Source organism: Urocitellus parryii, assembly GCF_045843805.1.
Source record: "Urocitellus parryii isolate mUroPar1 chromosome 16 unlocalized genomic scaffold, mUroPar1.hap1 SUPER_16_unloc_1, whole genome shotgun sequence".
In the NCBI taxonomy this organism is placed as follows: Eukaryota; Metazoa; Chordata; class Mammalia; order Rodentia; family Sciuridae; genus Urocitellus; species Urocitellus parryii.
In genome coordinates, this window is record NW_027551779.1 from 61713 (window position 1) to 77778 (window position 16066).

At 37.8% G+C, this 16066-nt stretch overlaps 1 protein-coding gene across 1 annotated transcript in view; it reads left to right on the top strand.

Moving 5' to 3' along the window:
* Window positions 1-1111: 1111 nt before the first annotated feature.
* Window positions 1112-16066, top strand: part of LOC144251498 (uncharacterized) — a gene marked incomplete at its 5' end in the record, with an annotated part of 302179 nt that continues 287224 nt past the window's right edge. Inside the window, one exon of the mRNA XM_077794373.1 lies at window positions 1112-2666. Within this exon, the coding sequence (XP_077650499.1) occupies window positions 1112-2666 (1555 nt within the window). The remainder of the gene's footprint in view (window positions 2667-16066) is intronic.

Below are 16066 nucleotides of genomic sequence, written 5' to 3' on the forward strand. Positions count from 1 at the left end.
TGCTGGAAAGTTGAGCAGCCCAGCTCAGATGAAGTTTTCTCTTTGGCTTAATGAAGAATGCTCTGGCACATCAGGGCAATAATATGTCCCAGTGCCTGCAGGATTCCCCACAAATTAAAACTAGACAATATTGTGTTGGAGGAAAGGTGGAACTGTTGGCATGTGGGGCATTGGCTAAGCTGGAGAGAGACAAGAACACATATGGCAGTCACATTTGAGGACCTGTGTGTGCATCTAAGTATATTTGAACAGCATTTGTAATTATACCGTTCCTCTAAAAAATGAAAAATTTGCAATGGAGTCTATTTCATGCTTTAGTTAGTCACTGGAATAATTTAAAATTCACCATTGAGTAAATATACACTTAGACAAGATAGAAGAAAAAGAAGACGAAATTTCTGAGTTTTAGTAGTGTCTCTGACTGTTACTTTACAAAAATAATGAAATGAACAGTTTCTCCTTGTGGCAATGCATGGAATTATAACGAATGTGGGAGTATTTGTACTTACCTAATATTGCTTAATTTAAAAGTAGAAAGAATTTTAAAAAACACCCTCAGTGATACTCAGAGAGACCTATATTTATGATAAATCTTTTAGGACCTGTAGACAGTCTCTACCCTAGGTAATTCGCAGCATACTAGATTTGGTGTAAAACAATGCAAATTCTGTGAAAGTCATTAAAATTTTCTTTTTTTTTAAATCCTAGAAATCACCCATGCCATTGTTTAAAAGAGCTTTTCAATGAGAAAAGTGTAAAAGTTTTTAATCCATACCCAAAATTTATTTATCCAAGCTTTTATACTCAAGAGACAAATTACAGCTATAAGGTATGTGAAATCATTTTTAATAAAACTACAAGAATTTCTGAACCCCAGAGAATTAATATTGGTGGGAAGCTCTACAAGTTAAAAAAATTTGTAAAAGCATTTAAAAATTCCTCAATTCTTTTTCAGAGCAGTGATAAATCCTCCATAAGTAAACAATGGAAAAAATATTTTACTCAAATTCTATGTGTTACTAAAAACAATAGGCTTTGCAATGGAGATATACCTTATAAATTGAAGAAATGTGAAAATGTATTTAAGTGTTGCTCAAACCTCTTTAAACACTATAGTAATCATACTGGAGAGAAAATCTGGAAATGTAAAGAAAGTGTCAAAGCTTTTAATAAAAAATCACACCTTCCTGAACACCAGAAAATTTATACTGGAGAAAAGCCATACAAATGTGAAGAATGTGGCAAAGCTTTTAATCAAATATCACCCCTGACTGAACACCAGAGAATTCATACTGGAGAAAAGCCATACAAATGTGAAGAATGTGGCAAAGCTTTTAATCAAATATCACCCCTGACTGAACACCAGAGAATTCATACTGGAGAAAAGCCATACAAATGTGAAGAATGTGGCAAAGCTTTTAATCAAAAATCACCCCTGACTGAACACCAGAGAGTTCATACTGGAGAAAAGCCATACAAATGTAAAAAATGTGGCAATGCTTTTAATCAAAAATCAAAACTTACTCGACACCAGAGAGTTCATACTGGAGAAATGCCATACAAATGTGAAGAATGTGGCAAAGCTTTTAATAAAAAATCATACCTTATTCGACACCAGAAAATTCATACTGGAGAAAAGCCATACAAATGTAAAGAATGTGGCAAAGCTTTTAATCAAAAATCAAACCTTACTCAACACCAGAGAATTCATAATGGAGAAAAGCCATACAAATGTGAAGAATGTGGCAAAGCTTTTAATCAAAAATCATGCCTTACTCAACACCAGAGAATTCATACTGGAGAAAAGCCATACAAATGTGAAGAATGTGGCAAAGCTTTTAATATAAGTTCAAACCTTACTCAACACCAGAGAATTCATACTGGAGAAAAGCCATACAAATGTGAAGAATGTGGCAAAGCTTTTAATAAAAAATCATGCCTTACTGAACACCAGAGAATTCATACTGGAGAAAAGCCATACAAATGTAAAGAATGTGGCAAAGCTTTTAATCAAAAATCACCCCTGACTGAACACCAGAGAGTTCATACTGGAGAAAAGCCATACAAATGTAAAAAATGTGGCAACGCTTTTAATCAAAAATCAAAACTTACTCGACACCAGAGAGTTCATACTGAAGAAATGCCATACAAATGTGAAGAATGTGGCAATGCTTTTAATAAAAAATCAAAACTTACTCGACACCAGAGAGTTCATACTGGAAGAATGGCATACAAATGTGAAGAATGTGGCAAAGCTTTTAATAAAAAATCATACCTTATTCGACACCAGAGAATTCATACTGGAGAAAAGCCATACAAATGTAAAGAATGTGGCAAAGCTTTTAATCAAAAATCAAACCTTACTCTACACCACAGAATTCATACTGGAGAAAAGCCATACAAATGTGAAGAATGTGGCAAAGCTTTTAATCAAAAATCATGCTTTACTCAACACCAGAGAATTCACACTGGAGAAAAGCCATACAAATGTGAAGAATGTGGCAAAGCTTTTAATAAAAAATCATGCCTTATTCAACACCATAGAATTCATACTAGAGAAAAACCATACAATTGTGAAGAATGTGGCAAAACTTTTAATCAAAAATCATGCCTTACTGAACACCAGAGAATTCATACTGGAGAAAAGCCATACAAATGTAAAGAATGTGAAAAAGCTTTTAATCGAAAATCACACCTGACTGAATACCAGAGAGTTCATACTGGAGAAAAGCCATACAAATGTAAAAAATGTGGCAACGCTTTTAATCAAAAATCAAAACTTACTAGACACCAGAGAGTTAATACTGGAGAAAGGCCATAAAAATGTGAAAAAAGGTGACAAAGCTTTTAATCAAAAAATCACACCTTACTCGACACCAGAGGCTTCATAGTGGAAAAATGCCATACAAATGTACAGAATGTGGTAAAGCTTTTAATCAAAAATCATGCCATATACTCAACACCAGAGAACTGATACTAGGGAGAAATCATACAAATATCTATAGTGTAGCAAAGCTTCTAATTGAAAGTCACTTCTTAGTCAACATCAGAGACTTCTTATGAGCGAAAAGCCATACAAATTTGAGATTGTGGGAAAGAGTAATCAAATATAACTTATTTGACACCAGAGAATTAATATTAGGAAAAAGCCATACAAGTTTAAAGAATGTGGCAAAGCTCTTTATCAAAGATCACACATTTCTCAACACCAAAGAATTCATACTGGGGAGAAAACATGCAAATGCAAAGAATGTTGCAAAGCTATTCTATTAGGAAAAGTATTGTTGTTCACCAAATATTTATACTGGATAAGAACCATGTAAATGTTAAGAATGTGGCAAATTTTAAGTATGCTTCAAGTGTTAACAAGAAACAGTTCATTCATACTTGCAACAATTCTCACAAATCCATAGACTGTAAGAGTCATTTCATCCTTTTTTCCTGTAAGATCAAACCTCATTGGTCACCAGAAACTTCATACTGGGAAGAACAATTACAATTGCACAGAGATAGCTCCGCAGCACTGACTTCATAAAATTCCAACCCTTGCCCAACTGGCGATTATTCATTAGCCAATGGAAGTGGGCAGGAAGCATGATTGGATGCTCCGGCTTCTTCTGTGGACCTCTCTAGGTTAAATTGTCATTTTCTCAGTTTCTCTGTATTGATTGAATTCAAATCATCTTTCTTTTTTTCAAAAGCAATATTTGGATTTAAAGGCCTAATTGTACCAAACCAACACATTAATAAAATTATCTTATGCCTGAAGTCTATGATCACATCAATAGTTTTCCCATAATCTCAGCTGGACAGAATCGTCCTATGTCAATGTCTTATTTATTTATTTTATTTTATTTTGGGTGTATACTGAGGATTAAATTCAGGTGCACTCATCCACTAAGCCACATCCCAGCCCTATTTTGTATTTATTTAGAGACACAATTTCACTGAGTTGCTTAGGGTATCACTTTTACTACTAAGACTGGATTTGAACTTGTGGTTCTCCTGCCTCAGCCTCCTGCACTACTTGGATGCAAGGCATGCATCCCTGAACCCAGAAATCCATGTCTTTTGCTTTGTAGTTAATTAAAAAATTTTACTCAGGATTTCATGTCCATAAAAAGCATTCAAAAGATGGTTTTGTCACACTTCAGTCATCAGATTCTGGCTTTTAAAATGTCCTGCATGATACATCTTAGCTTTCTACATCAAATGCAGAGTTCAAAAGTTTGAAACCTAGTGGCTGAGAAACAAAGATATAGAACAGCAAAATGCAACACATGTTGTGGTTAAATCCACACATGTCATGGGTATAAATGCTCACACTAAATAGACATCAAGAGGCCTGTACATGACCCCTGAGGGTCCTAGGCCTCCATTCAGACTTTGAGCCCCTGAGCCTTCAGAGGGTCTGCACAAATGAGAAAGAAGCATACTACCTTTTCCCACCCCTAAACATACTATACCGTTTACTAGACAGACCAGAGGAAGCACTGTGTGTCTTTGTATCAAAGTGTGGTTCTATTTGCATACATATGACATCTGTTTTAGAGAACACTGGGACAGTACCTGATGAAACATAGTTGCTTTTTTTTTCTCTTAATAGAAAACCACAGCCCTGCACATTTTTAAAACAATTTTGTTACAGTTTTTTAAAAAAATAAGAATGGTTAAAAAATGGTGTCAATGAAAAGCATTTGAACTGATGTGTCCGTCCTTCCAGTAGCACTTACATACAAGGATACAGTTGTGTCACCCAGAAAAAGGCATGTCTGTCCCAAGCCACACTGTGAAAGCTCAGAAAGTTACATCTTTCCCTGGACCCATCCTCGGCTCTTCAAGTTGCTTTACCATGTGAATGTTGTTTTTAACAGTTAATAAAGTATGAGGAAATCTCTTCTACTGCAGTACTTCAGGTTCTTTCAGGATTCTGGAAGACTCAAACTTCAGCTGGGCACAGTGGTACACACTTTTCATCCAAGCAGCAGGGGAGTTCAAGGAAGGAGAATCACAGTTTCAAAACCAGCCTCAGCAATTTCACATGAATCTAAGCAACTTAGGAAGATTCTAACTCTAAATAAAAAGATTTGGGGATGTGTCTTAGTGGTAGCATGCACTTTGGATTGATCCCTAGTACAAAAAAAAAAAAAAAAAAAAAGACAAAGAGGCTCAGGTTTTGTGGTCATCAGACTCAGTTTATGCTGTACATAAGTCTGAACAATTGCATTATTTAAATTTTTTTTAAAAAAATTATACTAGCTATAGTTACTAAGTGATCACCATAGTGCTGTAAAGCACAGATACCTCCACTAACTTTTACTGTCACAGAAGTACCTCCATAATAATCCCACAATATTAAGATGATGCCTCTGTTGGTGGAGGGATTCATTCGGTAGCCTCTGTTCAATTACTCTCTCACAACAGGTGTGCACTTAACCCCTGGAAGTTTCAGTAATTCAGACTCAAAAATCATGCCTTACTCAACACCAGGGAATTCATACTGGAGAAAACCCATACAAATGTAAAAAAGGTGGCAAAGCTTTTAAGAAAAGATTATGCCTTATTCAACACCAGAGAACTCATACTGGCAGTGGTTACACACAGTGGACATTGGGCATTCTAGAGACAGTTTTATTTTCAAGTAGTGAATAGGATTACTAAACATCATCATGATGGGCAAGCCTCTTACCAAAAACAAGCCTTTGGTCTCTAAGTTTTACCATGCTGAGGCTCAGGGTGGATCATACATGCTGAAAAAAAAACCTGGTATTTTTCTAATTTATTTTTTCTCCCAGTGCTTTAAGCACAATGATTGTCTCCCAGTAGTGAGGAAGGGAGGAAAGAAACAAGAGAAGGAGCAGAAGGAGACACACAACATATTATTGTAAGAAACCTAAAGCCTTCAGGCAGGAGAATTATTAATTTGGGCCTGATTGTGGTGCTACTAACTCTCTGTCAAAGAGTTCTACCAGTCTTCCCAAACTTACCAGTCTTGGGTCACTTGTCACTATCAAGCCAGATGCCCCTACTTGAAAAACATGCAAGATTCTTCCTTAGCAGAAACCCCATTGAGTAAGCAGTCTTTCCACCTCTTCTTTTCCAAGAATGAATAGTGAGTCATTGAGGACTTCACCTGCATTTTTGTGCATGTACGCGCGCGCACACACACACACAAATTAATATTCAGGCCATCAGAATCTGCAACCCCATGCTGGAGCTGGTGACCTGGGACATTATCTTGCCATCTCCAAGAAAAACCTTTGACTTCTAATCCTGCACATTCCAGAATTTTCTGTGCAGTGTTTCACTTTCCCTTTCCAAGATGCCATCTGAGAGAAAAAAAGCTACAGGGAGATACAAAGCCTTTTCACTGCCATCTTCTCTGTATCTGAGTAGTCTTTCCTTGTCCCATACATCCTGAGTTTGTGCCAGGCAGTTATCCCCTGGTGTCAAATTGAGGATAAAAGGACAGAGGAGAGATTGTTGAAAGGCATCAGAATTCTCTGCTCTGCTGGCCAAGATTCATGGCTCACTGGAAGACACTCTATTAAAACAAAGAGTCCTGTTGCTCTGCAGTCACTCACAAGGCTTCATAGGGTCCATTAAAAAATGATCACAAACAGCGTTCCTTGCCTGAGGGAGCAGAGAGCAAGCCTCAAGAAGAACCTACAGAGTCATTTTCTTTTTTTTTTTCTGGAAATACAAAGTACTTGTGTTACCAAGGCCTTTTACAGTTATGACTCTCTTCTTTGACAATGGAGCTTTGCTTACCATCAAGGGGATAAATTCTTAAACTGTGTATGTGTGTGTATTTTGGGGGCAGATGAAGTTACTGTGGATTTAACTCAAAGGCATTTTACAGCTGTTCTACTATACCTGAAGAAGATCCCTAGATGTGTTTTTGAATTTTACTGTGAGCCAGATCTCACTAAATTGTTCAGGCTGACCTTGAAATTATAATCCACCAGCTTCAGTCCCTTGAATCACTTGATTTATAGGCATGGACCACCTCACCCAGGCATGCATCATTTCACCCAGTCATGACCTTCTGGAGAGAGCTAGTTTTTACAGACAGTCAGCCATTTTCCCAAGTTGTTCATGTCAAAATTAAGTAATATAATTATCATACTACCAATATCCTTCTAATTTTGTTCCCAGCATCCAAAGTCAGTCTTTGTGTGATATAATAATGGCATGTCCAGTTACCAGAATAACAGAGATGGCTCATGCCCCCTAAAGCTCACTGAAAATATAATAAAATAATAACCCTAAATCCACTTATGCTGTATCATCTTTTCTTCCTGTGCAAATAGAAGAAAGTCTCTTTTACATGTTCTACATCACCTCCCACACCCCTATTTCCTGACCAACCCTGGAGCTTCCCAAATGGCTCTTCACTACTGCTCATAGAAAGCTGTAGCTCTCTGTGACAGTGCATGTGTTCATGTGCATCTCCTATATATGATTAAAACAAACCCTAAGGACTCTTACGACAAAGGCAAATCTATAAATCTCTTCAAAAGGGCCAGAACAACTGCATCTGTGACCTGTACCACTTAGACTTGGTCATAGGGAGGCACCGAAGCCCCTGCTTTCTGTTAGGCCTTCCCCATCTTAGTGCTGGGGAACACAAAAGGCTTTCAGAGGTGGGAGGAAAGGAAGGGCTCTGCACCTGGAATGTGGGAATTGTGCAGGCACTGTTCCTGTTGCATACAGTCTCTTCCAGCATTGTTGTAAATGTGGGTTGCAGAAGAGGTACATTAGCAGATAGTGTCCACAATAGTCTGGAGTAGAGCTAGGCTTAGATTCAAATTCGAGATATCTTCCCACCTTCTCAGTTACCTTCCTTATAAAAACTTTAAAGCATCAAAAAAAAGGCAGGCCATATGTTCTGGGTGTTCATAAAACAGAGTATACCTTTCAGGAGAAGAAAATATTGTCTCTACTTTTCTCTTCCAAATTGGTATTATTAGGGCCTATGACCATATCTCTGCCACTATCAGGACTTCAGGCTGTGGGCAAATAGTCAGCCTTTCCTGCATGAGGAGGAGGACCTGCACCATTTTAAATAAATTTCCTGCTACAGTACTATAGTAGTACTGTTTTTAAAGACCCTGGCTTCATATCACTTCCTGGAATCTGCAGTAAAACCTGCCTCAGCATAGGGACATTTCAGGGACTCTGATGGGAACAACCAAGAGAAGCCCCCAGCCACCTGCAGAGCGCCTCCACTGGCAAAAAAAACAAAAAACAAAAAAACAAAAAAAAAAAACGCTTGCCATCTAGTGGTCTTATCGGGCAACTGTGGGGATCTGCACATCATGATCCAGAAACTTTATTTAAGAAAACCATGGTCCATCCTATCATGGTTAGAGTGCAGTAACATGGCCTTTAGAGATTTTTTATCTTTTTAAATATTTTTTATTTTTTTTTTACTATTTTGTTTTTAGTTTGAGGTGGATGTAATTTTTAAAAAAATTTATTTTTATGTGGTGCTGAGGATCAAATCGAGTGCCTCATGCATGCTATGAGAACACTCTTCCACTGAGTCACAAATCCAGCCCCCTTTACAATTTTTAAACAAGAGATTAGGTATCACTTTAATCTCTGGAAGCGAAGTAAAGTTTAAAATGTTTACAGGGATTGACTCTTAGCTGTGGGTGTTGTGGTTGAAGGTCTTAATGAGGTCATTGCAACAGTATTCCATGAACATCTCAGCAGTGGAGATCCATGCACCCAGCCCCTTGGATCTCAGGGTCTGTCAGCAAGGGTTGGAACTAGAAAATTTTGGGTGCAGGTCATTAAGGTGTAAGTTAGTGAGGTCATAATAACGTTTTTTTTTTTTTTTTTTTTTTGTAAAGTGGTGAAAAAAATTGTTCTTGGAGGAGAGACCAAATCAGGGCACAGAGTGTAAGCCCCAACCATGCAACTGAATGGATCACAAATATTAAGATTTGTGAGCCACTCTGAGTCTCATATAATAAAGTTGAGCTGCAATCTGAGAACACACATTTCTATCCAGTTCTCTGGTAAAACTTATGTTTGTCTGGGGCCCAATCTTTGGGACATAGGATCAACAACAGTATGATTTAGGATAAACTACTTCTTGCTAAATGATAGGGGACAGATGTGAGTGGTGAGAGCATGAGGTTCAGAGAATAATTCTATAAAGTGGGGGTCACTGTGCTGACCCCCACATGCTTTTCTCTTCATGAAGAAATTAACCTGCTACCCTGCCTTCCTTAAATGGACTTGGTAGATCACATTTATCAGTAAACTGTTATCTTCAGGAGAAAGTCAGGTATAAAATAAATGTCCATAAGAGGAAGCCATGTTACCCTAAGAAGGGAACTTTTGTGACTCTTTCCACATACCAGATTCTGAAACCCAGAGAGATAAAAATATTTTTCCTAGCTCTAAAATCCACAAGAATTTATGGTTAAGAATCCAATTAGAATCAGTTGCATTGGCCAAGGTGACCAAAAGTTATCATAGCAATGGGGACTTGACAGTGGGATGCCATCCAGCAGTCAGTTCAAAGTTAAGTAGTAGGCCTGTGTGGGACTCTTTGGAAACTTCTCTGGGATAACCAACAAAAGTGGATTGTATGAAAGACACACTGTCTTTCTCCCCTCTCAGAGGACCCATTATCTACCATGAGAGTGTCATTTTTCCTTGTTTATCTATTCAATAAATTCATGCCTGTTATTCTGAGTGAAATGTCTGAAATCTTTCTGACTTAGATATAAGAATTAGAGTTTGAAAGGGGGCCTTCTTACTCTCTCAGTTTATATGAAGTCACCAACCTTGTATCATTAAACATTTACAATGGTCTCATGATCTACATTAAGCTTGCTCCAGCTACACTTTCAAGATTTACAAAGTTGTAGTCTCCAGCTCTTTCAGGCAAAGCCAAAAGATAGAGCTAAGATCAGCTAAGATAAAGCTACATGGTGTGACTGTCTTTTTCCTCATACTCTAGTGGTTGGGACCACCAGCAGATAAGGTTGAGCCCAGTTCCTGTGCAGCAAAGAACTTTGTTTCCCACTTCTGCATCCAAATTACCAATGAGGTTAGAATGGTTATCATCCACAGTATGTGAGGCCAGATATGAGATGTTTTCAAAAGATACATGTGCATTTTCATCACTTTCAAATAAAGATTTGCATGTGAGGTGTTTTATGCTAGAAACTCACCAAAACAAATGGTAAGCCTGTACACTGGACAACCAGGAGAATTTCATCAGAGGATCAGTTCCATCCTGTATCTCCAGCATAAGGGTCTCTGGTAAATTCTTGGCTCAATAAACCACTCTTAGTTTAGAAATAAGCAATAATCTGATCTCCACCCACAAATTCTGTTCAGCCTACTCAAACCACTAGTACATGTAGCCAATCAGAAGTTATCCCTGCTCAAGGGACACTCAAGAAACTGGAATCCATAACCTGGCTTTACCTGTTCTACTCACTCAAGAAATGTATCTCAGTTGATATGGTTTTTAGTATGCATTGCAGAACTAGTAAAAAAAAATAATGTGCCTGAAAATAGGAACAAATTATTGGTTATAAATATATAACAGTAAAACAAACAAACAATCAAAAAACAACACTTTTAGAGTTAGTTTATCCACTGAGCAACATCCCAGCGACATTTTTTATTTTATTTAGAGACAGAGTTGCTTAATACCTTGTGATTGCTGAGGCTGGCATTGAACTCAGGATGCTCCTTTCTCAGCCTCCAGAGCCTCTCGGATTACAGGCATGTGCTATTGCACCTGGCCCCAAATTTGTTTTCTTTTACATGTAAAATATATGTGGATAGTTGTGACTGAGGCACATCTGACTTCAGGAATGATTGTTTTTTCATCTCTCACTTTCCATTTTATTTTCTGGCCTCCTCTGTAGTCATAGTTGGCAATAAACTTTTCATGCTCACTTTCTATTTTTATTGGTGGCCCTCTGGAAGAGTATGTTCAGACCAGCTCAAACCCACTTTGCAGGTTATGAGTCTCTTGTTCAGGGGGCTTCATGCTATGCATTCCTGGTCTGGGTAACCTGTCTGACTCACCCCACATGGAGTGGAAAGCAGAAGGGGATTCCCAGGGAAAAAAAAATACAAGCTACTTCTGGAAGAAGAGAAAAGAGATACTGGTGATAAATAACACATCAGACTCCTTTCTGATATCCAGGAAAGCCATTGTCTATACCGTAAAGCTGAGAATCTACGTTAGTTCATGACACTGTCCAAGCACTCAGGGCTCAGAACATCTCCACTTTATCGGTGAGGAGACTAGCGCTCACAGTGAGTTTAAACTTCCTGTCAAAAGCCATTGGCCTTGAAAGTGGTAGACCTGTATATGAAGACAAATCCAGACTGTTTTGAATCAGTGTTGACCTCCCAGCTCAAGGCTACTCTTCATCAAGGACAAGAAGATTATCATTGACATAGAGGACGAAGAGGGGAGGCAGGAAACATAAATATCCTCTGATAGAACTTCACATAGACTCTGTATTGGTAAGTTTGTTCCTGAGTTTGGGGGGTTTCCTGCCTACTAATATCTTCTAGTGGTTGATAAACATATATATTTCCACATCACCTTTCTAATTTTGGCATTCATATTGTTTTTTTGTTCACTTATTTTTCTTAAGTCAACTTCCCTGGTATACTTACAGAAATGTCCTCAAAATCTTAAGTGTTTTTGGCAGTTTTAAACCCAAATGAGTAATGCTTGCCTCAAATAAAAATTACCTTAAAATTCTATGAAAGAATTTAATAAAAGGCTAGCCATCTGTTTGCCATTTAATATCATCTTCTGAATCAATTTGAATAATTAGAGCTACCAGGTCACAGAAGAACACAAATGACCACTATGCTTCTTCTCCACATGCGGTTTTCCATTCCTGTAATTTCCTCTGCACTCTAAGAGCAAGTCAAAGGAATTACCAGGTCCTCTAAACCAGGATTCCAGGTTATCCTACCCCAAATGTGGCCAAGTCTCCACACCTTTCCTCAGGCACTAGATCCTGGCCACTGCACCCCTAGTTTCTGAACACATAGTTTTATAGGTGTATAAATTTATTCAGGGGCCTTGGTTTCTTCCAGCACTATTTTGTGTGAACACTGCATCATGTTGTAACTCCCATTTTACCTTTAGTGTGATTATTGCTTTAAGTGCCATTGGAAGAAGTCAACAGGATTGCATTGTGTATCCAGGAAGCCAGGCAGTGCTAGGCCTTGCACATCTTTTCCCACTTTTGCCTATCTGCTTCACAAATGTCTGACTTAGACCAATTTTCAGGGGGAAGGCACAGAGGACACCAAACCCAGAATAAAAAAGGGCCTTTGAGAGTAAGAACAAATACCAGTCACCGTGAAGAGAAAAAAGTCAGTCCTCAGGGACCTGGTCTAACTAACTTGCACAAACAGCTAGGACAGAGATTTTTTGATCAATATTTCCTGATTCCTTGCACAAAGTTTTCTTTTATTCAACTGAGATTATTTCTATCACAAATGACATTGATCTCCTTTCTCTAAGGACAGAGTGTGCATACATCTCATTCTAAAATTGTCTAGTGTGTGGAACGGCCATGTAGTCATAATGACTTTCTCTCACCTAGGAGATGAACCATGTGACCTCCTAGAAGCTAATGATCCTATAGAAATAGAAATTAAAAAAAAAAAAACTTGGGAAAACAAAAGGATATAGAGAGCCCCACAACACCTTGACCTCATCCTGAAGACTCCAAGACATTTCATCCTGTGGATGGAGAAGGCTTCATGTGACTGCATAAACCAGAAGGCTGCACATAAAGTACATTTCCTCTGTCTCAGAAAGCAATATGAAGTCGTTGTGGCTTGAACTCTTTTCTCTCACAGTTGGCCACTCAGCTCCCTTCTGCTCAGCCCTGTTTCACAACTGGGTTTCAGTCTGGCTCCTCTCTCAGTGCTGGTAAGGGTCATCCTTATGAGGTCAATGCATCCCACCTGTTCAAAACCTGTACAGCTACACCAGAAAGATACCAGAGTATGGGTGAGAGACACAAAGAGTCTAGGAGTTGAGGTCCCAACAATTTAAGGACAGATATTATCCCCAAAGCCTATACTTCCAAGAAAGTGTGGTCCTGTGAAAAGGGAAGGGAGAGGAAAGAAATCATTCCTTAATCAAGAATACTTCCTCTACACTCACATCTTGTTTTATTATTTAGCCTAAGATGTTTATTATGATTATTTTTAGAATGGCTAAAAACTATAAGAAACCCAATCACCCAATATAGCAATATGGCTGGGTATCTATGGTGCAACTATTCTACAAGCTCTTCTGCAGACCTAAGAATGATGGTTTAAAAGTATGGATGGCTTATTTCAGATAATGTTCATATGTAAAAACAAATTGTTAATTGCATGTGTGATGAGATTACTACTGTGCTGGCTGATGCTGAATTTCTTGAGCAAAATGTTTCGATGCATATACAACTATAGTGGTCCTAGTGAACTTCTTGCTAGTGCATACAAATATAGAAATACATGACTGAAGTATAATCCCTGTTTCCACTCAGTGCCTCAGAGTGGCCTGGGATACTCAACTCTGGCCTGCATGCCCTGTACAGCTGTCCTTAAGAATTTATGCTAGGAAGCTCATCCAGGTACTAAACCTGTCCTGCTTCATAGAAGGTGCCACATCAAGAAGAATGACACTGTATTTTTCAGAGTGCATGTGGTCTTTAAGAAAAGTTTTTAAAAATTTAAGGCTTGGAATGGACATTCCTATGAGAATGAATGTGTCAGTGTTGCTTGGGGGTTGAGCCCTGACCCTAACCTCAGGGGGTTTACAATTCAGGATGACTATTCACAGGTCTTGCTCCTTCTCCAGTATTGTAAGAGAACTCAAGGTCACTAATACCTGTCAAGTACCATGACCACAGTTCTCTGTGTCTGTTTCTCTGTCTCTCTTCTTGCTGCCCATTATTTTCAGCAGGATCCCACAGGGAGTTCCTTCATCAGCACTATGTAAAGCCATATTTAGCATGCTTCTTGTTAACACTGGGATGAAACTAGAGCTTCCTTGTTGGGGCTGCTACCTCTACTGGTTAGAAAATACAAGGGGAGTGTGGGTCATGTCTGCCATTACCAAGAGTCTGTGCCAGCATTAATCTCAGCTCTTGAACCAATGTGCCCAAAAGGGGTGTGTGCATTAATTAAACCTTGAAAATTCATGAGGATACTTACCTCAAGTTGTGACTTCCACAGATACATTTCACACCATAGCTGGGAGCATCTTGGGCACATTGCTACCAGTCTCAGCTTGGCTTAGCTAAGGAACTTGTCTTTGGAGAAATGGCCCATCCCTCTCCTAAACATCTGAGGTCCAGGCCTGGTTTGGATTCACTTACACTTAATTGAGGAAGGTGTATTTTTTGTCCCCAATATGTTTCATTTCTTTCTTGCTCCCTATTTGTTTTCCCTCTTCTCACCCTATATTTATTTTTTCCATAATCATGGTCATGACAACAGTGTTAAAGTCATCCATGGACTCATGGTCATGTGTATTAAGCTTCAGAGTCATTCCTTCAAGTGAAATCTTGTCCACACTTCATAAATAAAGCAAAACTGGTTCCCAAAATGCCATAGATGCTGCTACCAAGAAGCAAAAGTCAAAAACACTAAAGGCAGCACCTCTAGCAATTAGAGAAATGCAAATTAAAACTACACTGAGCTACCATTTCATTCCAATTATAATGCCAATTATCAGGAATATAAGTAAAAGCAAATTTTGGTGAGGATGTGGGAAAAAAAAGAAACACTCAAACATTGTGGTGAGACTGCAAATTTGTGTATCCTCTCTGGAATGCATTGTGGAGATTCAAAAAAAGAAAAATCTAGTATTTAATGCCCCCCCACTTTGAACCAATTATCACATTCTTCAATATTATATATATATAAAAATATGTATTATATATTGTAAGAGAATATATATATATATATATATATATATATACACACACACACACACATACATACATATATGACTTGGTATCAGCATAATACAGTGTGACAAAGTCACATCAATGTTTATAGCAAAACGATTCACAAGAGTTGAGCTATGGGACAAAGCTAGATGCTCATCAACTGATAAATGGATAGAGAAATTGTTGTATATATAAACAATAAAATACTACTCACCCATAAAGAAGAATGACTCTATTACATATCCCAGTAATTAAATGGATATGGAGACTCTCATTGTGAGTGAAACAAGAAAAAAAAAAAAAAAACAAAGGTGGAATGTTTTTGCTGATATGTGGAGGCTAAACCACAACCACAATAAACGAGAGAGGAAAATGGGAGAAGTTCAGTAGATTATCCAAAGAAACCTTCAAGAAAGGTAGAATAGATAGGAATAGGAAAGACATTAGAATGAATAATTAGAATAATTATGAATTATTGTTTTAACTGGACAAAATATCATTATTTATTTTTCTGGTGCTGAGGATAGAACCAGATCTTTACATGTGAGGCAAGCACTTTACCAATGTACTATATTCCCAGCTCAAAATAATTATGAATTATAAATAAGAGTTTCTATGCTTGTATAATTTTATCAAAATGGATTCTATGCCATTAAACTTAAGAATAACAACTAAAATAAATTAAAAATAGGGAATAGGAACATGAAACAAAATTGATAGAATAAAAGTCTGATGATTTAATATCTTTAGGTTTGTTTCAAAATTTTTTGAATCTCTCCCTATGTGGAGTCTGCCAAAGGTATTCAGGCCTGAAAAGAGAAGAAGAAGGGACTGCACCCCTTCTGCATTGATATACAGGTGAAGGGATCCAAATGAGAAGATAATCTCAAGGTCCCCCATGTTTAACTAGGGCAGAGAGGAGCAAGGTGCTTGATTATATATTTATTTAATGGCACATACATGGAGATATATATAGAATTATAAAAATCTGGAATTAGTTTCCTGGATTTACAATGAAAGCCAAATGTTTTTTTTTCCTTGAAGAAAGAAATCCTTGACCCTCTTTTAACAATAAGTCTCCTCTGTATTATATGACTTTT